A 24,204-nucleotide genomic window follows, 5' to 3' on the forward strand; every position below is an offset into this window, starting at 1 on the left:
CACACGGAGTAAAGTGCTGCGTGATGTGGCACGTATACGCCGTGTGAGCTTTTGCAGGCCGTATACGCAAAATCACGGCCTCAAAATAGCGCCGCGTATACGATCCCGGCTCCCATTGAAATCAATGGGAGCGTATACGGCCCGCAAAAGCTCATGCGGCGTATACGTGCCACATCACGCGGCACTTTACTCCGTGTGAACTCACCCTTATAAGGCATATAGATTAGTGCTGTATAAGGATATGTCACTTGGTATACACCTCAAAAAACGCCTCCCAACTCCCCCATTCATTTCAGTGAGAGTGAGTAGCAGATATTTTTTCTCTGATTTTTCAGCTTGAGGAAAAAAGAAGGGTCATTACTTATCTTCATGTGGATTCTGCCTTGCAGAGCCCATTGAAATGAATAGGAGGTGTTAAAAATGCTTTTTTTTCCCCCCGCAAAAACAGTTAGCTTTTTTTAATATATTTTTTTCCGCTTCCCATTCATTTCAGTGGGCTTTGCAAAGCTACCGTAAATCCATCTGAAGATAGATCAAGTCCATTCCTATGGCATGTTTCTGTGTCTCCCATAATTCAGGGCATTTAGCCATTTAGCTATAGCCTAACATATATTTTAATTTCTGTATAGAATATTTACTATGTAGCTTTTTCCACTAATATGGTTCTCTCCATACAGTTTCTGGGCACGCTGGCTTGACTGAAAAGTCCCATTGCCTTGGCATAACAAATAAATTAGTCTAATGTGCTTTAAATAGGCCCCAGATAAATGCATTCTGGCCTAAATGATTTGTTTGCTATTACATTATTAATTTGAGGTAGGGGAAATATTAGGTTTGTGTAGGTTGAGTAATTCTTGCCTTCTAAGTGCTTTTATTTATGAGGTGGCAGAGTTTCTCTGCTAGCACTTTATGTAAAGGAGTTTTAGCACTCCTACAAATCAACATATGGACTTAAATAGACATACTTTAAATATACTGTGTTTTTATGACCATCAGAAACAGATGTTTGGCATATAGAAGTCTTGCTTTTAGTTACCCTGGCCTTGAAAGTGAGAACTGTAAGTCGCTTAATTAAAAATAGAATTTATTTGACAAAACGCGTTTGCAGCTGCTTTATGACTTTGGCAATATATTGTCATATATGAATTATTATGCTGGGAACTGAATGAAATTGTTCCATTTTATTTGTTCCTGTAATAACAAGGTTTTTCTTGTCATTTTAGTCAACCTTGTTCTGTATAGCCAGGTCCTTTTTTTTTAACCAGTGGCTGAAAGGACAAATATCTGGTGCAGGGCCACAAATTGGCTCTAGTTGGCCATATATAGCTCAGTCTTCTGGTTGAAGGAGAATTTACTTCTTACAATAGTAGATGTGTGTATGTAAGGTAATATTTTCCAATATTCCATGTGGGTATATCCTTTTCTCAAACACAGGTTGACTTTCACCTGTTAAAGGGATCCTATCATTTATACACTTTTTATTGTAGTTGACACGTCGGAATAGCCTTAAGAAAGTCTATTCGTCTCCAACTTTATCAGTCGCCTCCAGCCCGCCGTTCGGTAGAAATACTGGTTTTTACCGGTGTGCAAATGAGCTCTTTCGCAGCACTGGGGGTGGGCCCCAGCGCTCAGACAGCATTGGGGGCGTCACCAATGCTACCAGAGAACTCTCCTCCATCTTCAACAGCAACCACGTCTTCTTCCGGCTGAGATCGCACTCCGCTCTTGCGCGCATGCGCAATACGCTCCTGTAGTTCTCCGTAGAACTACAGGAGTGTACTGCGAATGTGCGCAAGAGGGAGTGTGTCCCCAGCCGGAAGAAGACGCGGTAGAAGATAGAGGCGTCGCTGGAGAGAGTTCTCTGGCAGCATTGAGACTCCCCCAGTGCTGTCTGAGCGCTTGGGTCCGCCCCCAGTGCTGTGAAAGAACTCATTTGCATCCCGGTAAAAACTGGTATTTCTACCGAATGGCGGGCCGGAAGCGACTGATAAAGGTAGGAGACGAATAGCCTTTCTTAAGGCTATTCTGATGTGAGCTAGAAAAAAAAAGTGTTTAAATGATAGGATCCCTTTAAAAAGAGCGGTAAAATCTATCCTGAAGTCTATAGTTAAAGGGGTTGTCCACTTTCAGACCAATATTGAGAGGCAAATGTTAATGTTTGTGAAATAAAAAGTTATACAATTTTCCAATATACTTTCTGTATCAATTCCTCACCGGTTTCGAGATCTCTGCTTGCTGTCATTCATTCTGTTACTTCTAGTGGATAAAAGTCTGACCATGGTCATGTGATTTACGGTCCATGGTCATGTGATGAGCACACAAGTGCCGCTCGTTAGTCATCTATGCACCTGTGTACTCCTCACATGACCATGGACCGTAAATCACATGACCACGGTCAGACTTTTATCCTCTAGAAGTAACAGAATGAATGACAGCAAGCCGAGATCTCGAAACCGGTGAGGAATTGATACAGAAAGTATATTGGAAAAATTGTATAACTTTTTACTATACAAACAATAACATTTGTCTCTCAATATTGGTCTGAAAGTGGCCAACCCCTTTAAGGAGTGTGGGTCTAATGTAACCAAAGTTAATAAGCGGTGCCCATCTCTGCTCATCCTCAGCACATATTAGTTTTAACTTGGAAACAAGATGCAAAGTTTTAGCAGATATTATCACCATTTGGCTCCATCATTGCCCACTTAGTTATAAATGATCTTGCTCAGTTTTGGTTCTGGACATAGAGACTGATGTTGGGGAAGTCTGTCCAAACGGGCCATGGCAACTTGTAAAGACCCTTTCATAGTGGTTGTAGTTGGAGCTTCCAGTTTCCTCTGCACATGGAGTATCGTCTAAGGAGCCTGGGAATCTGTATGCGTAGAGATATGGTGGCAGGTATGGTATTACATATGCTCACACATCTGCCGGATTATTTTTGATGAATATACCTGTTGTTGGTTTTGGCTTCGAAGCAAAACACACTAAATGAACTCTCAGCCCTTGTTGACAAGTGGCTGTTCTTTTGCCGGTTGTGTGGGTTTAGCTTGTTTAAACAAGCACTTTTGTTTCAAGTGACACGGTGCTGCCTGCTTTATGGATGATCAAATAAAAGATTACGGCTTAGGAATCAGAACACGCTGCTCCGTAATGCTTCTCATGGAGGATTAGTTTACCGTAACATTATCTGTTATAGTCAGTGAAGACAGACATGCATACAAATACCATTACGTTTCATGAGCTTAGGCTGACTATGGTCAGAAAGATTAACCGTTAATATGACAAACAGTTAATTTTTCATTATTGTATCTCATTAGACAACTTTATGGAAAATGTATGTCTGTGCTGAACTCCCCAAACATTTTTACATTATACACTGAAGGCCACGTTTGAAGAATCGGCTGATTAGAAAAGCCGTTAAGAAACTAGTGGCAACTAATCTAGATAGAAACAGAAATGAACAAGAGTTGGGTTTTATCCTTTATCACTATTGATTGATTTTTCTTAGATAAAATACATGAACACAACTGTATCTGCCTACCCTGTCCCATCTACATTGATGACCTGACAGTAGGTTCACATCTGTGCTGGGCTCTCCGTTGTTTGGGTCCTTTTGGGGTCTCAAATGATCAAGAGTTGGACTGCTAAAACACCAGTTACACATGGACACTGGCGGACCCATTGACTGTAATGGGGTTTGCTGGTTTCAAACTGTAAACTTGGAGATATGACCAGGGTTGTGGAGTCCGCACGACAAAGCACCAACTCTGGCTCTGTTTTTCCAATGCCTGACTTCTTCATAAATGACTGACGGCCTTAGCCAGACAGATGCAGTAAAGCTTCTTCAATTCATAAAAAAGCTACTGATTTACTTCCTATGAAACTAAATATGCATCAAACTATTCATCTAACAAATTATACAATATTGATAATAATAGAATCTAATTAATTAAGAATTAATCATTTTATTTTGAAGTCAGAGTCGCAGCTGGTAAGTTGTGATTTATTTTTTTTTTTCAACTCAAATTCAATCTGGTTCTTAGGCTGGTCTTACACGACCGTATTGTTTTTACGGTCCGCAAGTTGCTGATCAGCAACACTACTATTTTACTTCAAATAGACATACCGCAGACGTCCGTGTCCTGCCGCACGTGCCCATAGAGTTCTATGGGCGAGTCCATGCAGTGCTGTGAATTTGCGGACCCGCGGTATTCAGTGCAGACCTCGGTCACAGCACGGCACACCACAGATAAAATATCCGATGGTGTAAGAGGCCTCACTTAATACAATGTGTCCGCAAATGTTCCGCAATTGAAAACCCGCAATTGCGGAACATTTGTGGACTTAAATTACGGTCGTGTAAGACCAGCCTTAGTCGGACCACACAGCCCTGAATTTAACAATAATTTTGAGTATCTGTATGAAGGATTCTGGCCTACACACTTGCATAGCAGCACAAGCGGATACCATTTCCAGTATTGTGGTTGTCATAATACTGAATAATACCGGCTAGTTTTGTGTTTATGATTGAGACACTTCTCATCTTGGTAATGATAGTTCTTCTGTTGTGTTCTTGCGCTTTATCCATTTGCAGCACATTGTTGATGCAGTCAAGTCTTTGTGGATTTAGATGAGAACGTTCCCCTGCTTTATATCCTCCTTGATCAAAAGGGAAATCAGGCACATTCGTATAAACAGAATGTGTAACTATTACCAAATATTGTTGTAGGATAGCAGACATTTTGTTCTCCTGTAACCATTCCCATGCAGTTATTACCTGATAATGAGACCGGTGTTTCATTACTTTAGTCACCCGAAATTTTACATCCAATTTCATATTTTTTCACTTTTTTGAGGAGGTCCTTGTATAATATTGCAGAATATTTCCATCAATGGGAAATACAATAGATGATGAATGTATAAGAACAGCTTTTTTTAATAACCAATAATTGATGGAGCAGGTTATGGCTTGTTAAAGCTACGGTCAATAAATATTAAGTGCACATCAGGTAGGGTATGAATATTGATTTCTACTGAACTGATAACTGAATTATTATTTTAACCCTTTCAATCACTACACGTGCATAGATAATATCAATATGTATAACATGTGAGCCTGTGTTGGCGGAAAGAAAGGCCAGAGCACTGCCTGTGTCTTCACTTTTCAATCCCAAAGCATAGTTTGGTATAATGTACAATTTGCATTGTTATATAAATGAATAAATCTCCGCTTAAGACGTTTAGAAGAAGATTTAGACTAATGCAGATAATTGACATTCTCACCAGTCTAGTTAGACATTCCTAATATTTACACTTCTTGACGGAAGATCTACATTCCTCATCGGTTAGAGTGCCCTAAGAAAAAGGTGTGAGACACTGTGCATGTCATAACAGAACCTGGCTGGCAAATGTCTAATGTTATCTGAGGAAATCCTTACATCACAAAACAGAATACATTAAATCATCTTGGCCTTTTATGGGAGTGTAGAGTTAACACGAGAAAGACGTATGTGAAATAACCAAATTCTACCACAACATATGTCATATGTAGAGTTTACACAATGGGAAGAAGTAGATATGGATATGGAATGCCATCGCGACTGGCAGCAATACCTCATGATTTATTTGCCTGGTTTGTTGTGGGGTTTTATCCAGATGCTCCTGTAAAATTCCTATGAACTCTAGTGTAAACTGCTGGCACAATACTGACCGTAAGACCCACACAAACGCTTGGTGTTAGCATATATACAAAGCATTTATCTTGCTGTGACCCTGTGTTGTATTCCAGAGCTGCATAAGTTGCTCTGCTGGTTTTTTATTGTAAACCATTATACAGACTTCTAACAGCTTAGCCATGGTCCTATTATGTAGTGGGACAGTATCTTATACAAAGATCACTGTTCAAGTATTTGCTCAGTTTCCACCTAGTCGCATGCTGGAGACTTCAGCTCTGAAACCAAACCCATGTTTAATGCAGTTCTGTTGTAGGATACAGAATGAGTGAAGATAAGTAATGCATTCTATTTACAAAGGTGCTTATCTTTTTATCTACTTTAATTTTCTAGGGCACCTCAAGCCTGGTCCACATCTGCATTCGGGAATTCCATTCCCCAATCCACATACAAAATGCGGAGAGAAAAGCGCTGCAAGCAAGACTTTTCTCTCCGCATTTTTTGTGTGGAAACCACATGGACCACATTATAGTCTATGGGGTACGCAGGGTTCCTAACGTAATCACTTTTTTTATGCAGATTAGGAAACCCATGCGCAGATGTGAACTGGGCCTCAAGTCAACTAGAAATTAGTTGCGTTTCGTATATATCTAGTAAGTGGTAAATGTGTGATATGCATCCTTTTGTAAAATCATTCCGTGTTATTTAGAAGATGTGGATCCCTGGATGTAGACCCTAGTGCTTAGTAAACACTACCTATGGGCATGCTTTTACAGAAACTGACAGAAATCCATGAGTTTGTTGGGACAGGTCAAAGCCAGGCTATCATCATGGTGGCTTTAGCACATCTTAGTATTGTGTTATAGATTGGAAATGTGACATGTGTAGAGGGGACATGTATATATCAAGTCGAGTCAATCGGTTGTTTTTGGAGTAAGAATTTGAGGCATTTAGCAGATTAACTAAACAATGTGAGCTGTGTACACAGGAGATCAGCAAATTGACAGAGGTGAATTGTTGGCCAATGTAATATATATATGTGTAGTCATGTAAATATTGCAGCAGAGTAAGGAACATTACAGAATAAAATAATTATAATATTGAATATAATGGCAGACGTATGTCGTTAGATTTAGTGGCCTGACAGTCAAGCAGTAGGATGGTCCATCTCCTACACATGTCACAGTTTACCTTTAATTTCTAAGGTTATATGCATTCTCATAGTAGGAAAAATCTTCCAATATACTTGAGTTTTTGCAGATGTATATTAAAAGGAATGTAAAACATAGCTTTGTTTCCAGAAGCTGTCAAGAGATGGCTCCAATATTCTGTCCTCAGATCATTTGAGTAATTTCTTTGCAGCTTATCTCAATTTACTGAACGTTTTGCCTGAACATGAAATAAATGAGGAAATAATAGAATAAAATTATCAAAAGAAACAACATAAAGGAAGCTATAACATTTACCATAACAATTACTTGAATTCAATTATGGTATGGCTCATAGGGTCCTGTCGTCAACTTTGTAAGCTGGTCACCACCTTGGCATAGTTGCCAAAACCGCTGTGCAATCACTTGCCAGGAATACTGAGGCTACAGGAGGGGGAAGAAAGGCCAAATTTCAATGAAAGGACTTGATTCAGAAAGCTAAGTAGCCGGTTTCTCTCACAGCCAAAGTAATCAGCTTGGCAGCTGAATCAAAGTGTACACTAGGCTCATTGTCTAAGGAGCACCAAAGGTTGGATTTTCTTAGAAGGTCAAAAAAGTTAATTTTTGCAAAAAAAAAAAAAAAATACATATATATCTCAGAAGAAACTAAAATAAAGAATGTGTTCATTTGGTAGATTTATGTATCTGAAGAGTGGCTTTACATTTTAGCATCTGGCCTCACTAGTCTATCCAAAAATCTGTTATTATTCAGCTGTAATTGGGCTTCATTATCCTCACCATGGTAGCCCTAATTTTATTATTTTTATAAGTAAAGGTAAAGTTCAGTCTAATTTGGCCAACTGTTGAATGATTGTTGCTAGTGATAATCCTAGAATATCCTAATTGTAAATCAATGATTCTTAAATGCAGTCTCGCATCACCAGAATCGTAGCCATTTATATACTGTAGGGCAGGGTAGTAGCATAATGCAACTACCTTTATAGTATTAAAGTGCAATCCATATGTAAATGAGCTGTTCTGTGCATTAGGGACGGGGCCACCCCTGCTACAGCTCCCATTTTCTTTTGTGGTCACATCCCAGTGTTGATTTAAAAACATAATGACCGACATGTCCCATGGACAGCAACTTGCAATGTCACAAAAGTGTGGCAATAGTGGCCCTGCCCTAAGTAACCGAAACATATAATTTGCATGTGGAACAAGTAGCTGTTGTAGGGTCAGTAATATAACTGACCCTACAATGGTGTATGAAGGGATTAGAAGCGGTGATGGCAGACCCCCTTTAATGAAATCAGGCATTTTGGAAGAACTTCTATAAACTTTTACAAAGTAATAAAAATTTAGAGTGTTGTGATCCTATAGGTGATCCTATATTATAAAAGGGGCTCTACAGGCTTTTCTAAATATTCGGCAAAAGCAGGTAACGTAATAAAATGACATAATTAGTTCTACTGACCTTCTGCCACTTCAGTGTCAGCACTGTGGTGGTCTCACCTGTTTGCATGTGCTGCACAAGATGACTGGGGACATTTGTGAGTATGGTCAGCACATCACCAGTGCAGGAACGTTAAAGGGTTTTTATTTATTTTAATTAATGACCTATAATAGCCTTGTACTGTAGAAGGGAATAGAACAAGCTCATAATTACATTGCTAAAGTTAAATAGGAGGCACCACTATAATAATTTTGGGGGCATCCCAGCCATGCTTAAATAAAAATTCAAGAAGAAGAAAAGATGGCCTATTGAGGACGCTCAACTCACAGCATCTTTTCTTCTCTTTAATTACATTGAACGGCACCTAGGGATTGGACTGTATGCAGTGTAAACAGTGACAGTGTCACCGCACCTGCATTAGTGCTGTAGCCCCTATACACAGCTGATCAGTGTGATTGCTTCTAGATGACCTACCCTAAGTATATGTCATCAGTAAAAAAAGAACTGGACAGCCACCTTAAGGGTAAGTTCACTCAGAGTTTTTTGGTCAGGGTTTTGAGGCCGTATCCGCCTCAAAACCCTGACCAAAAAGATGGCTCCCATTGAAATCAATGGGAGCCGCTCAGGTCTTTTTTCCGGGAGCCGTTTCTTCTGTCTCCCGGAAAAAAGAAGAGAGATGCTCATTCTTCAGGCCGAGTCGCCTCACAATTCGGCCTGAAGACACACCCTCCTCCGGACTAGGCCCATTTATCGGGCCTAATCCAGAGCAGAGAGCGCGGCTGGATGCCGGTGCAGTGCACTGGCTTTTAGTCGCGTCTACCCAGTTTTTGGATCGGAACCTGAACTTACCCTAAGCAAAGACTGGTGGGAGTGGCGCTGGAGTAGTAGGGGATTTATCAGGTGAGTATATGTTGCTACTTTCCCACATTCCCTGCTTTGACACTATTTATTACAAATCATGAACAACCCATTTATTATCTTTATCATTTTCTACATATTGGTTCTGATTTACTAATTCTAACTTAAAGAGGACCTTTCATGTCCTCTGAAAGATTCTCTTTGCGGCCTAGTGCCAGGGTTATCAGTGCCGTTTGTTCCATCACCAATATCCCTTCACTTTCAGGGTACATTCACATGGACAAAAATGGTGAGGAATTTGGTGTGGAATTTCAGAGCTGAAAAAAAAGCCTCCCATTGACTTCTAGCAGAATATGCTACCAGAAAAAGGAACCCATTGAAGTCAATGGGAGGCTTTTTTTTCATTGCTGAAAGTCCACACCAAATCCCTCACCATTTTCCTCCATGTGCATGGGCCCTCAGAAGGACTGGCCTTACTGCTGAGCATCATTGGTGGACTGTGAGGAAGCCCGTCTGACAGTAAAAAGCTACTGAAGAGTATTAGTATGTTGTGTACCTCACAGCCCAATGATGACGCTAGGCTGTAAGGCCTGTCCTTCTGACAATGGAGGCACATGAGTGCCGAAACTAATAATATCTCTGGAACACTATGCTAAAAAAGCGCACTGCCACAGAAAATGTTTAGCAAAAAATATATAAAGCTTTATTTAAATACATTTTAAAACATATATAAGACAGAAATAATGAATGGGGTGATACAACCAAACAGAACAAATGAAGGCCCAAGATGGAATACTAATGGTTGATGATGAATAAATGACACTTACATTACATATATATAAGGATATGTGAAACATCCATGGTTTCTAAAGTGCATATATAACATATAGTTTTTTAAAGTGCAAATATTCTGTGAAATAACATGATACCAAGTGGTAAATTACCTATGGGTGGACCTTCATGTAGTGAACGCGCCCCGACGCGCGTTTCGCCACTACCATGGCTTCGTCAGGGGGAAAAAAAAGATGATCTTTTTTTTCCCCCTGACGAAGCCACGGTAGTGGCGAAACGCGCGTCGGGGCGCGTTCACTACATGAAGGTCCACCCATAGGTAATTTACCACTTGGTATCATGTTATTTCACAGAATATTTGCACTTTAAAAAACTATATGTTATATATGCACTTTAGAAACCATGGATGTTTCACATATCCTTATATATATGTAATGTAAGTGTCATTTATTCATCATCAACCATTAGTATTCCATCTTGGGCCTTCATTTGTTCTGTTTGGTTGTATCACCCCATTCATTATTTCTGTCTTATATATGTTTTAAAATGTATTTAAGTAAAGCTTTATATATTTTTTGCTAAACATTTTCTGTGGCAGTGCGCTTTTTTAGCATAGTGTTCTATTTATATTGCTTTGCCAATTTTTTGCCCTATATTTAGTTGTGTATAATAATATCTCTGGCCCCAGGGCACATACCGGCAAAGTTTTCTATAAAATACTGTTGCTGTGAGAAGAAATGAAAAGTCCTAGTCTTAGTTAGTCTTACTAAGGGCTCGTTCACATCTGCGCCCGGCACTCCGTACTTCAGGTTTCCGTTTCCTGCATAAAACAGAGCAGGAGACGGAAACCTGCAGGAGTCTCTCTCACCCATTCATTTGAATGGGTGAGAAAGCTGTCCGGCCGTGAGCGGCGGTGAGCGTTTTATGCTCTCCGCCGCGAAACTGGGTTTTATAATCCGACACAGAGTCGGACATGCAGTACTCTGTAAAAACGGTTTCATGGCGGAGAGCATAAAACACTCACCGCGGCTCACGTCCGGACCCGGTCTGTGGTTTCGGTCTTCTGGCATGCAGAAGACGGAAACCACAGAACGGACAGCTGAACACAGGTGTGAACCTAGCGTAAGTAACTAATGCTGGATGATAACTATGGTTCATCTTTAGACTGACTAGTCTACATTTATTCCACCTATGAGTTGTTCTACTTCTCACTCAACCTTAAGCCTTGCCCCTTCCCAAAAACATCCCCCTTTCTTTAAAAAGTATCTACAACACAAACCAAATGTGGAGCACCACATTTAGGTTAGTTATTTGGTCGCAAATTAAGACAGCATTCTAGCACATTTGGATTATGAAATCTCTCCCAGTATATGGCTTAATAAATGAATATTTTATACAGGATAGCTATTCTCTAAGTTGCCTAGGCTCTCATTTCATGAATAGAGAATGAAAAAAGGCTAATTACCAGGCCAATTTACTAAACAATGTAGATGAATTGAGCTGTGTGTTCTGAAGAAGGATCAAGTTCATTGAATAGGAAGAGGTTAAATCCACTACTATGAATGCCAGGGGAGCTTAATGAAAAGCACAGATACAATTAGTTCGGCCTGTCTTTTGTGGAAGCATCATGTTAGCGCTGCAGCTGTAAGACTGCCGAAGACATTGGCAGCTGAAGGGAGCCAAAATGAATAACATAACCTGCACTCAAGGGAAGTGAAGATTTATGCCAGGGGGATTGTCAGTGTTGCTGTAAGTGCTAAAGGGTCAACTACATAAAGATAAAGTGACAGTAAGTGTCTAAGAGACTAAGCCTAAGTGCAGTAGAATCACTGGTGGGATGGTTTGGCTTTAATAGACGACAAGGTAAGTACCTGATAAAGCAAATATAGTTTATAAAATGATTTCCTAAAACATGTTTAATTTTGTGAAGGTCTAGTTGTTTTCCTAGTTGAATCATGTAAAACTAGTAGGTTTGGCCCTAAACAGAACTGTTTAACACAATGGTGCAAAGAACAATGATGTGTGAGGGTCTGTTCGAACAAGTGGTGAAGGCAGATGATTGTAAAAAAAACCTGCTCATATGGTGTCGCAGATGGTATTCTCTAATGCAAATGATTGGCATTCACAAGTAAGTCAGTTACTTCTGCCCTTCATAGAGAACACTTAAATATGCCAAAATCTGTACAGCATATCCAGTGTTATAGCAATACCAATATGAACTTGGCCAAAACAAATAACTCCAAAATTTAGCCAAGAATAATTAAAGGGTTGTGCGTGATTTTCAAAAAGGGGGCGCTGCGGTTTTAAACGCAAAGTGGGCATGGGATTCTAATGAATCCCATCCCCTTTGCAAGTACTGTAAAATGCCGTAATTTTTCTCACAGCATTTCCGCCGAGGGCAAATCGCGGTGTATCCGGCCCATGGGGCCTCGGCCTTAGGATAAGGTCCCACATTGCAGAAACACAGCTTTTTTGTTGCAGATTTTGTTCCTTTTTTTTTTTTTTACCAAATCCAAGAATCGCTACATGGGGAATTGGAGATATATAAAAATACTTATATGTCTACTTTTTGCTCAATCCACTTCTGGATTAGGCAAAAAAACCGAAAACATAAAATCTGGTCCCACATTGCAGAAACACAAGCTTAAATTTGTTGCAGATTTTACAGCAGTTTTTTGGGGGGGTTTTGAGCCAAAGTCAGGAGTGGATTTAACAGAAGTCAAGCATGTAAGAGCTTTCTTTATATCTTCCTTTCCTTTTCAAAACACTCCAGCAAAGAAAGCTGTGTTTCTGTAACGTGGGCCTTTATAACAGCCATTCAACTTCAGATGAGCATATAATACTTAGAACTGTCCTAAATTTTCAGAAGTAACCCCGCGGCAAATAGGAACAACATAGTATGCGACTACTTAGCGTTGACTGAAATTGGCCATGGACCTAAAGATGATTGTTAATATCCAACCAAGTTTTACGATCGTAAATGATAATTGTTTCTTTTGTGTTACTAAATAACCTGTTTTATGATATATTAATAATTAAGTGTAGAATTTATTACAAATATTTTACAATAAAAATCTGGGCTTACTTTACCATTAGTTAACTAGGAGTGCTATAGGGACTTCTCATGGTTGAATAGGAACATAAATGTATATTATGTCCTCATTATATAGAACTTATTTCTTGCTGGCAGTCATGCATTGGAAACTCAGATATGCTGTAATGATTAAACCATTCACCGTCATTCAATAAAGCCTGTCTTGCATGCATCAATTGTTTCTCAGCTGTAGCCAGAAAATTCTTGTGAGCCTACCCCTGGGTACACAGAATATATTTTTAAACCACCACTTACAAGTATTCGCCTCAGTGCACAATGTGCCCATTGTAGTTATGCTGGAGCAAGTCAATTTTTCCTAAGTACTGTGCCATTACATTGTAAAAATAAACATTTTGCAGCTCGCCAAAGAAAGCAATCCTGAAATTGATTACAAATGTTTTTATGTAACTGTAGAACCCTTTGGCCTGGCCAACGGCAATGCCTAAGCCTGAATGCTCTATAGCAATACGGAAATGAGTGGATGCACAAAATGAAATTAGAATGTGAATAGAGGTGTATTTAACAGGCCGGGTTACTTTTATTGAGCTTGAGCAAGCATTCCAATCCAGATAATGTGCAGCAGCTCAATAATGGTCAGGGCTCCTCAGCATGAAATCTGCATTTATTCAGATCCCTCTACGCCATTTACTATGAATGGAAATGACCTCCCACTATTAACATGCGTTATTTGGCTTTCAGTCTTTGGCACTTCTAGGGAAGTTTGAGTTATTAGTATGTCAAAGGCCTCTTGTAACTCTTACCTTGCAGTGGTAAGGGTCATCTTTGTAACAGTACTTTGGGGCACTAGGTTAGAGCAATGGTTAAGCTGCTACAACAGAGTTTATTCATTGACCACTAGTACGGGGTGATGTACATCAGCAGATACTGTCTCAATTGTTCATTACTGGAGTTTGCCTTAGATATATAATTTCTATTGTATATTTTCAGATATAATATGATCGCATTGTAGTTTCATTATATACATTTACATATTATTTAGGAAAATCCTAAAACTCTTGCCACAAGGCCTAAAATAGTTTGACTTTGTGTCTCTTGGATATGGACCATAGACACTATGGTCTGGACCAGGTGCTATTGATCACTATGGAAGAGTTTTCTAGGCATGCTCTGTGACCTCTGCAGAGGTCATTGTGCACAGAGGGGAGTAGATAAGCTGTGAAATCACCTATTGTGACTGAAGTCTATATTTTATCTACATATACACAATAGCAGTGATCATTAGTGTACTGTTAAGTGAGGTGGCTACTGCAAAAAAATCTCTTACAGAAAACAAGAAGTCTCAGCATATTATTTGGCTTAGTGGCCAGTGTCAGAACTGCTGTTTTTTTTTTTTGGATTTTTTTAAACTCTACACAATAACATGGAAAAATATTAAAAACCTCTTTCAAAAGATGTTTTAACATGAAACCTGATTTTAAAATAAATCATTTTCTGTAAACACACTCCCTTTAACATGACCCTATTCTTATTGAAGTAAGAACAGTGTGGGTACAAGTGTGGGGAAGGGGAGGTTCTGGGATTTGTTAAAGACGAAAAAGAAGAAAGTGTGTTCAGCTCACCCTTTTAGGATCATCAACATCGTACCAGTGTGCACGAAAGCAGGCGGACTTGTACCAGCTTAGAGTATTCCAAGGCAAAAGAAGAAATCGAATCCAGCAAAATCCAGCACCGACCGGGTGATTAAAATATAGTTTTTATTTCATATCTATTAAAAAGTTCATACAGCAACCGGTGTCAAGGTGAATACATGGTCCTTCCTCACGGCATGCCATGAGGAAGGAACCATGTTCCGAAACGCGTAGCTGCTGTACATTCATCTATTCACCTTGACTCCCCATGGTTGCTGTATGAACCTTTTAATGGATATGAAATAACAGCTATATTTTAATCGCCCGGTCAGTGCTGGATTCGATTTCTTCTTTTGTCTGGGATTTGTTGACTTGGATTCCAATGGTTTGGTTAGTACTACTGAAAAGTTGTTGAGTAGCCATTGACTTTGTTGCCATCCTACCCAAGACTTTTATATAAAATACATCTAAATAGTGATGTTTTCTTCTATGTTATAGGTGAAACAGGTGATTTTACAGATTTAAATGAGCCTTTGGGACAACTGGACGGTCATGATAGACTTGTGCCAACTCCTCGTGGTAAGTAATATAATTCATCATAAAATATACAGTACCTGCTTCACATCTGTATTCGGGTTTCTATTCTCCGGGTCCGCTTGGGAACCAGAAAAACAGAAACCCAATCCGCTTTAAAAACAAATTACCCGAGAAAACCTGTGGACCACATAGACTATAATTTTTCTCTCTGTATTTTTCAAGTGTAATGGGAGACAGAATTCCCAAACAGATAACGAGTACAAATGTAAACTCGACCTTATTCCGCTTTATCTGAATCCTCATCCAGCATATGTGAGCAGTATCATATAACACCTGCACCTTATGTGATATGACCAACTATACAGTTGTACTAAAAAGTTTACATACCCCGGCAGATTTTTTGGGTTTTTTTGGCCTTTTTTTTCCCAGAGAATATAACTGATAACACAAATACTTTTTCTCTGCTCATGGTTCATGGTTGGTTGAAGCCATTTATTGTCTAACGTCTGTGTTTTCTCTTTTTAAACCATAATGACAACCAAAAACATCAAAATGACCCTGTTCAAAAGTTCACATCCCCCAGTTCTTAATACTGTGTATTACCCCCTCTAACATCAATGACAGCTTGAAGACTTTTGTGGTAGTTGTGGATGAGGCTCTTTATTTTCTCAGATGGTAAAGCTGCCCATTCTTCTTGGCAAAAAGTCTCCAGTTCCTGTAAATTCCTGGGCTGTCTTGCATGTACTGCGTGCTTGAGATCTCCCCAGAGTGAAGAGATCAAATGGATCAGTTAAAAAAAAAAAACGGACACATTAACATCAATTAGAGCAGGTTCACATCTGCGCCTCGGTCTTCGCTTTCAGGTTTCCGTCTTCTGCCGGTAGGAGACTTAAACCTGGCAGTCACTGTCCGCCCGTGAGCGCCTGTGAGCATTTTGTAGACAACGCGGCAAAACCATTTTTTTTTTTTTTTATAACCGGACACAAAGTCTTGCAGGTCCGACGTTGCGTCCGGTTAAAAAAAACACACAAAAAAATGGTTTCGCTGTGGAGACCACAAAACGCTCACGGGCAGACACTTTGCAAACCCATTCAAATGAATGGGTTTGAAAAGTGACTGCCGGTTTCCGTCTTCTGTCCAGTTTCTCAGGCAGGAAATGGAAACCTGCAAAACTGAGATCGGGCGCAGGTGTGAACCCGCCCTCAGCATCAGTTAGTGTCTGCTAATTTCTGTTATGATAGGTGTCTTTTTTTTTTTTTTTTTTTTTTTGTAAACGGACACCTTCATGGCAGAATATAACGATAGTGTGAACCCTGCCTAACATTTTTGGGACAGGATGTGATACTTTCTTCATTGTAGTGAACACATATGGTACATGACTGATCTACAGGAAAGTAATTGGTTTGAGAGTCATGAGTGTAACAATATGCTCATAGTCATGGTGGTGAGCTATAAGCTTCCATTACTTTACACTTCGTGGTGTACCGGAAAGCATCCCAGCTACTGAAACATCTTGATACAGACCACATTTAGAATTAGGAGACTTCTGCATCATTATCTTGACTGCAGATGAGTGCAGTCCAACATTTTCACACCCATAACCACAATGGTCTGGAAACCAAACATCTAACCCCAAATATGTTTCTACACGCACAAACTACCATTATACTACATACTAAATATACACAATAAACTGTGCAAACATGTATAAAGAAAGTGAGTGGAGATCAAAAATGTCATAAAATTGTTGAATTTACTAGTAGTAAAAATGTACCATGTTAATGATTAATAGTAGCATTCAGAAATTAAGACTAAAATGCACTACATTTCACATACTTCTGTTACACATACTCCTAACTTCACAGTGCAACCTGCAACTATAAAACATCACAATAAGTTAGATAGCAGAAGTGGAATATGGTATATCTAGTACAAAAAATATCCCAGGCCTTCCTAGCTAAGTATTTTATAGTTCTGGTCTCCAAATTTGGATCAGTGGGTCCCTCAGACTTCAGAGGTCAGGTGTACACCCTTTTAGGTAGAGCCAAGTTGCAGTTATTGGAATAAATTCATTCTTTCCCACTACAGTGAGTTTATTACTTGGATTCTGTCAGTCATAACGCAAGATATGGCATATCATAGAGATGATGTATATCAACAGAACATGTCTTATCGTATGTAGTACATACCCTAGAAACCAGTAAGTAAGGTTTCTTTGTGCAGTCATCCTCCTTAGTGCTGTTTTGACTTCTAGAACAGTAGGCGTCTTTTGAAAGGCGTGGTTGACATGGCATAATTGGCACACATTTTGATGGCAGTGAGCAATGACGTTAATCTGTTATGGTTAATGCTGTGTCAGTCTAGGCCTCTAGGGCCTGCCTACGCTGTAGTCACAAACCAGAGCCTGTGCCGCAGCCTGGCCAGTACATGGCTAAGTAAGGAAGCAATTAGTCAGGACTGTTTTCCTGGGGAATGTTGTTTATCCTCTGGAAAGAGATTTCTTGCTTCTGCTGTTGGCATTTTTTCACCTGGGTTGGGATTAATATTTTTTTCTTCTTGGTAAGTAAACAAACAAACATTCAGTTCTTTGTATGGTGTAGACCACATACTTTGCAGGCTCCGGTGTGAGTTGTAATCTGGGTGTATGCATTCATGCTGTGCTTCAAGCTTTCACTACACTGTTTGTACTAGTTTTATATATACGTATGCTTTTGCTTGTGATATAATCAGGACATTTTGGAAAGCTGCACAGAAGAACCTCTAATGTAATGTCAGTAGTGTGCCTGGCTATAATCTAATAGTCTTAATTCATAAGTAAGTATTTATCCATTCATTATTCATTGATTTTTATTTCCTATGGGAAGATGGTGTCTTATTAAGATAGAGGTTAACTGTGTATATTACTGTATATAAACGCCTTTATAGGGGAGATTGGATCCATTAAAAAGTTTCCTGCTGACACAACTGATGCTTTCAGGAGTCGCAGCTTATCAAGTGTTCAGTTTTTAACCAGTCACTTAGTATTAGCAAAAATTGCCTATCCATATGTCTAGCGTGAGAGTATTATTACTGTACCATAATATAAACCACATTTTAATGTAAGTTAGTTTTACAATGGAACAAGTTTGCGAATCCCTACCAAATGATTGGATTTTAATTCCCATTAAATATACTGTATAGTAGAGGCCACGTTTCGTCCCAGTAGAGAACATCATTGGTACCCGGTGACAGCCTATATAAGAACTATGGAGCTAAGAAGTAACAGGGCAGATATTGTGCAGTATAATTTATTTAAAAAAAAATAGCGTACATGCCTTATACCACATTTATTGGTTTTTGTTTTTTTTTACAATTATTTTACCTTCCCTTACAAGAGACCATGGCATAGTGGAAAGGAGCTGTGGCTTAGAGGGTTGTCCAGATTTCATGGCCTTCTCACAGTGATAAAATAACCAGCAGGAAAGATGGTACTCTCAATTTCATCCTATTAATATTATAAAGGTGAAAGTTTGTGAGTTTGGATGTTTGTGGGTTTTTGTGTTTGGATGTTTGTTCCTCAATCACGCAAAACCCGCTCCACCGATTTTCTGTTACTACACAGGATTGTGCAATAGGCTACTTTTCGTCGCAATAGCGCACATACGTTTTTCCCAGGACCCCCACAAAACCCAAACTCGCATCACTATCTCTGCAATCTCACACACTTTGGACCATAGCAAGCCACAAAATTCATATTACCCTCTACAGCAGAGGTCAGCAACCCCTGGCACACATGCCAAGAGTGGCACTCCTGCCATATTTCACTGGCACACCAGCAGCACAGGACCTGCAAGAGTTAAATGAAGTCGGAGTGTCCCTTCAGTGCTCTGCTAGAGCTGAGGCATAAGGACACTCCCGTTCTCTCACTGCCCTCCAATGAGAGGGGTGCAGGAAACCCAGGGGGTGGAGCTTAATCGCTCAGGTCTCTGCCTGCTATAGTGATAGCTCCTGCCGTCCTCACCCTGCAAAGTTTCCCCAAGGAGGAGAGGAAGCTGCTAGCAAAGTGACAGTAAGGAACACATAGGTCCCTTCCTTTAGTTCTTATTCTCATTAATGTCAGGCATTTGGGGTTATTAGTTTAGTGTTAGTAACTCCATGTGCCTCACATTAATAGGAATAAACCCCATCATGTCCCTCATATTAACCCCTGTGTGCCTCATATAAAGGTTACTAATATGTGAGACATATGGAGGTACTAATAAAAGACCTCAGTAATGAAGATACTTAATTATTACCTCCAAGTCTCTCACATATCAGTAACTCTTACACAAGGGTTAATGTGAGGGACATGATGGGGTTAATTGCTATTAATAAGAGGCACATGAAGTTACTAAACTGTCATATAGAGGGCCAGACTTTTATCTACAATTGGTCCTGTACATTTCAATGGGCCCATACACATAGATCCTGTTTTTGCGACTGTGTGTCCGGGACAAATTGAGCTGTAAAATATAGAGCAGGTCCTATATATGTCCTATACCTTTCCTACACCTGTCCGTATTTGCAGCCCTGTCAATTTATTTTTAATCTATAGGTCAGTGAAAACCATATCCGTGCCATTTGTGTGCAGGAGGTCTAAGGCTGAAGCACCACGTTGCGTTAACACAGCATTTTGGTTGCAAATTTTGCTGCGATTTTAGGGTGCATGCACACTGAGTAACGCCGGGCGTGTATGAGAGCCGTACACGCCGGCATTACAGCAGACTGCCGAACACTTCCCATTCACTTCAATGGGAGCGCTCGTAACAGCGGCGTTTACGAGCGCTCCCATTGAAGTGAAAGGGAAGTGTTCGGCAGCCCTGCTGTAACGCCGGCGTGTACGGCTCTCATACACGCCCGGCGTTACGTAGTGTGCATGCACCCTTATGAGCCAAAGTCACTGATGTACCGTTTCAACACACCACGAACACGTAACGGTTGATAATAATGTCACCGATTTGCCTTACTGCCCACCTTAGAATTACCCGGCGTCCCTTCACATAAACTAGAACTCACGATTGGCGTCCCTGTTTACTCATGCGTAATCTCGATGCACCCCGATTGTGTAATGGCACAAGGCTACGTGTCACACAACTAGGAACAAATATCACTGAAGCCACTATTCTTACAGGAGCAGCTAAAGGTGACAGTGTGTTAACCCCACGCATTCCAATTATACCAAATCATTTCCCATTTCAATTCACACGACTACAATTTCCCCTTAAGTTGGCTTTTACAATGACCATTAATAAATCCCAAGGACAAACGCTGAAAGTAGCAGGAATACATTTGGCCACACCAGGCTTCTCACATGGACAACTTTATGTTGCTTGCTGGAGAGTATCCTGTGCCCAAAACTTACATGTACTGGCAGAAAATAACAAATCATACAATGTCGTATATCGAAGTATATTCACTTGAAATACCTCTGTCCCAAAGACACTATGTACAGTTTCTCACAACACCGTATAGCAGCTGAAATACAAATTACATTCATCACAAAAGTCTCATGTATTCTCTGGATTACAGCAAAAATAAGATACAAAGTTACATTTCATATCCCATCCCTTATACAAAGTACGAAAACCTTACCCGCGCCTGTATTTACCCACTTCTACAATCACCGCAGACGAAGTCGCGGGTACCAGCTAGTTAATAATAAATTAATATTACCACTGTCGTGTTTTGTAGTCAGATGTGAGGATGCTACAGATTGATATAAGGGACTGATCAGGGGTGAACCTGGGCTTTCTGCCGCCTGAAGCGGCGGCAGAGAGCCGCCCCCCCCCCCCCCCGAGGAGGGGGCGGAGCTGAGGGGGCGGGGTCGCAAGAAAGGGGCGTGGCGGAGCGAGCGGCGTTCGCAGGCAGGGAGATTACCTGCTCTCTGCCTGAGTGTGAGGGGCGGCCGCTGGACCAGCGCTGCGTCCAGCAGGGCCACCCCAATACACCGCACGCTTCCCGTGTCGGGCTGCAGACACGGTGATGCTAAGCCAGTCCAGGGCAGCTTGTCCTGGACTGGCTTAGGTCAGCAAAAATGCGGCCCTCCCGAGGCCCTGGCTTAGCGCCGCCTTAAGCGGTCGCTTCAGGTCGCCTCATGGGAGGTGCGGCGCTGGGACGGATTACCTTTATGTTTCCCTATACCTGCTAACTCTGGGTTTTGTTGTAGCCTATACACCACTGGGCTTGTGCCTGATGTTGCCATACTTGCTCTCAGGTCTCTTTGATGTACTATACCTACTAGATTGCTAGTTATTTTTATCACTTTGATCTTCCTCCTTTTGTCTGGTTGTAGTTTTTCACTGTCTATTTTGATATTGGCTGATTTATCGTGTATTAATAAAGATTAGGTGGGGACACTTGTTGCGCACAAGGTGTGGGTCAGCGGCTGCAAAATTGCTGCCAGGTAACCAACTGCCGAGTACAGTAGAAGTGTAGTGGATAGGATTTAAAGAAATACCACCCACACACTGTAAAAAACAAACTTGCAGCACAAAGTGTTGCGAGTTTTGAACGTACAACATGTCAATTATTGCTGCGTGTTCGTCCACAGTTTTCAACCTTCGCAATGCAAGGGTCAGCCAGCTGCAAATTACAGCTGAAAGCTTATCAGGAACCAGCTGCTATTGACACAGACCGGGCCTTTAGGCCAGGCCCCACGTTGTGAACACCCATCATTTTACATTAATTGCAAAGTTGATGGGAATTTGCTTGCATTTTTGTAAATTGCAGCATGCCAATTATACCTAAGAAATGCTAGAGTATTGCCTTTAGGTATAATAGGGACAGGAAACCTCTGCAGACTTTCTGTGAAAAACACTGCTGAACAAAAAAAAAACAAAAAAAAAACGTGATGCGTTTCGACTGCTGTCTTTTCCACAGCATTTTTTTGTAGTAATTGTGCTACATGGCACCTTAGCCTAAAGTTGTTTTCCCATGACACATACTACTCATTATAGGTCCATTATAAGTGAAATAAAGGATAAGTATCAGATTGCTGGGGTTCTGACTATTGGAACCCACAGGGATCAGGAGAGTGGGGGGGTTTAAAGATCCCCTATGCATGCGTTTAACTCACATGTAGGAGACAAGTGTATTTACTCCAGTCACTGCTATGGGATTTTTAAAATCTGCAGCAATAAAGGCAGCTGTTCTGGAACATGAGGCCTTCACTTTAGATTGGTTGTCCAAGGGGTTGTACAAGATAAACCTTTTTTTTAATATTAGGCCAGGGAATGTGAAAAGAAACCAAAACAAAACTGTCCCAGAGCTCTGGTGTCTCCCAGCTTGGGCCAGTTCTTCTTAGACTTCTGATTTGCCTCAGTAGTCACGTGACATCCTGTGTCCTTTGTTGAGGCCACTGGTTGGCCTCAGCGGTGAAGTGCGGTGGGAACATCCGCCGTAATAAAACACCGGAGCACAAGGATAGGTGAATGGGTTTTTTTCCCCCACCTTCAATGGCTTAAAATAATAATAAGTTTATTCTAGACAACCCCTTTAAGTTTGGTTTAATAGAACCATAAGAGTCTGGGTGTTGTGGACATATTATGGCAGCGTCAGGTTAGCCTATTGTAAATGTAACCTCATAGATAAGCACATAAAGTTCCTGGAATAAATGTAGCTGCTTGAAGTGAGGCACAATAATGTAGATAGAATGTCATATGGAAAGTGGACATACATGTGAGCACCTCTCACAGCTAGATCCTGACCCCTACTCATAGGATAACTTTACCAGATCACACGTTTATCAGCACCTCACACTTTGCTCTTCCCCTTCACCCTTGGAAATAACCTTCAAAGACCCTCTTTTGCTTTCACTCCTCTGAATGTCCACTTTGGTCTAAGGTGGCCAGCTGTGTGGAGCCAATGCTTAATCCATTAACACAACACATTTCAGGCAGCTTCCTTTGTGTCTCCACACCACCACAACAGGCAAGATTTTCAAAGACAGATTTTAAGTGTTTCTACAGAAGTGAAATTTCCTATTCACAGCATTGACTCAGTACAAAACCAATATTCAGTTCTTTAAGTTCTAATTTGTTTAAGTATATACAGAGTGAATACGATGTAGAGTAGGATCCTTTGGAATAAGTTACACTGGATTATTGTTACCTCACATCTGTTAGAGGAATTACAAAGTAAATAAATGGTAAATGACTGTATTTCTCATCTCATAATATAATAAATCTGGAGTGTCTTTTCTTAAAACTCTGCGCTGTGCCATTTCTCTATTATTTTTCCTAGAATTTACGGATAAATTGACAGCTGGGCATTACTAGTATCCCGTCCATCAGAGCGGCAAGGGTCAGACTATGTAGTGATACACCCCTGTTACAAGAGGAATGATAACATCCAATTGTCAATTTGCTCATAACAGGAGAACAGCACGACATAGAGTTCTCATAAAAGATTATCCACAATTATTCTTTCATAGAGAATACAAGTATTTACTAATAGAGAGATGACAGATCCTCCTCAGATGTAAAGGAGAACTGCATTAAAGTATCCCCAAGCATATTCTGCTGCCAACACTGTTTTACAGAGCGATTTACAGTGATAAAACATCATACTATAAGTTTGTAGGGCCAGGCAATTGTGACCCAAATCAAAATCACACTTAATTGAACCTTTTAACTCTATTATGTTTAATGAATGATTAAATTGATTGAGCTGCCTTTCCATTTTGGTTATTTTTCAATGAATTTGTCAGTCATAGTCTGGAGAAAAACAATTTAGGGATTTGGTGCACTGAGGGTGGTCCTTCAGCCCGGGAAGGACTGCTCTTACTTGCTCAGGTAGGATGGCTGATGTCATAACAGTAGCAGGATCAACTTTCACTGCGAGGGGTAGTGTAGGCAGAAGATGGTAGGGGTCTAAACAGTAAGAGTAGTGCTCCAGGGAGCTGAAGTGCTCCGACTGTCCTCATGTGCATAACACGTCAAAGTTGTTTTTCCCCAAATCTAAAAGTGATGTACAAAATGTTATGTATTCCAAACAGAATATGTTGTTTATCACTGTAATGTGCTCTGCAACATACAGTGTTGGC

General features: G+C 40.4%; 1 protein-coding gene across 1 annotated transcript in view; it reads left to right on the top strand.

Moving 5' to 3' along the window:
• The window catches only part of ROR2 (receptor tyrosine kinase like orphan receptor 2), a 130,077-nt gene that overhangs the window by 71,137 nt on the left and 34,736 nt on the right, over positions 1–24,204 (top strand). Inside the window, exon 2 of the mRNA XM_075276711.1 lies at positions 15,105–15,185. Coding sequence (XP_075132812.1) covers positions 15,105–15,185 — 81 coding nt within the window. The remainder of the gene's footprint in view (positions 1–15,104; positions 15,186–24,204) is intronic.

The sequence above is a fragment of the Leptodactylus fuscus genome, chromosome 1 (genome assembly GCF_031893055.1).
Source record: "Leptodactylus fuscus isolate aLepFus1 chromosome 1, aLepFus1.hap2, whole genome shotgun sequence".
NCBI classification, from domain to species: Eukaryota; Metazoa; Chordata; class Amphibia; order Anura; family Leptodactylidae; genus Leptodactylus; species Leptodactylus fuscus.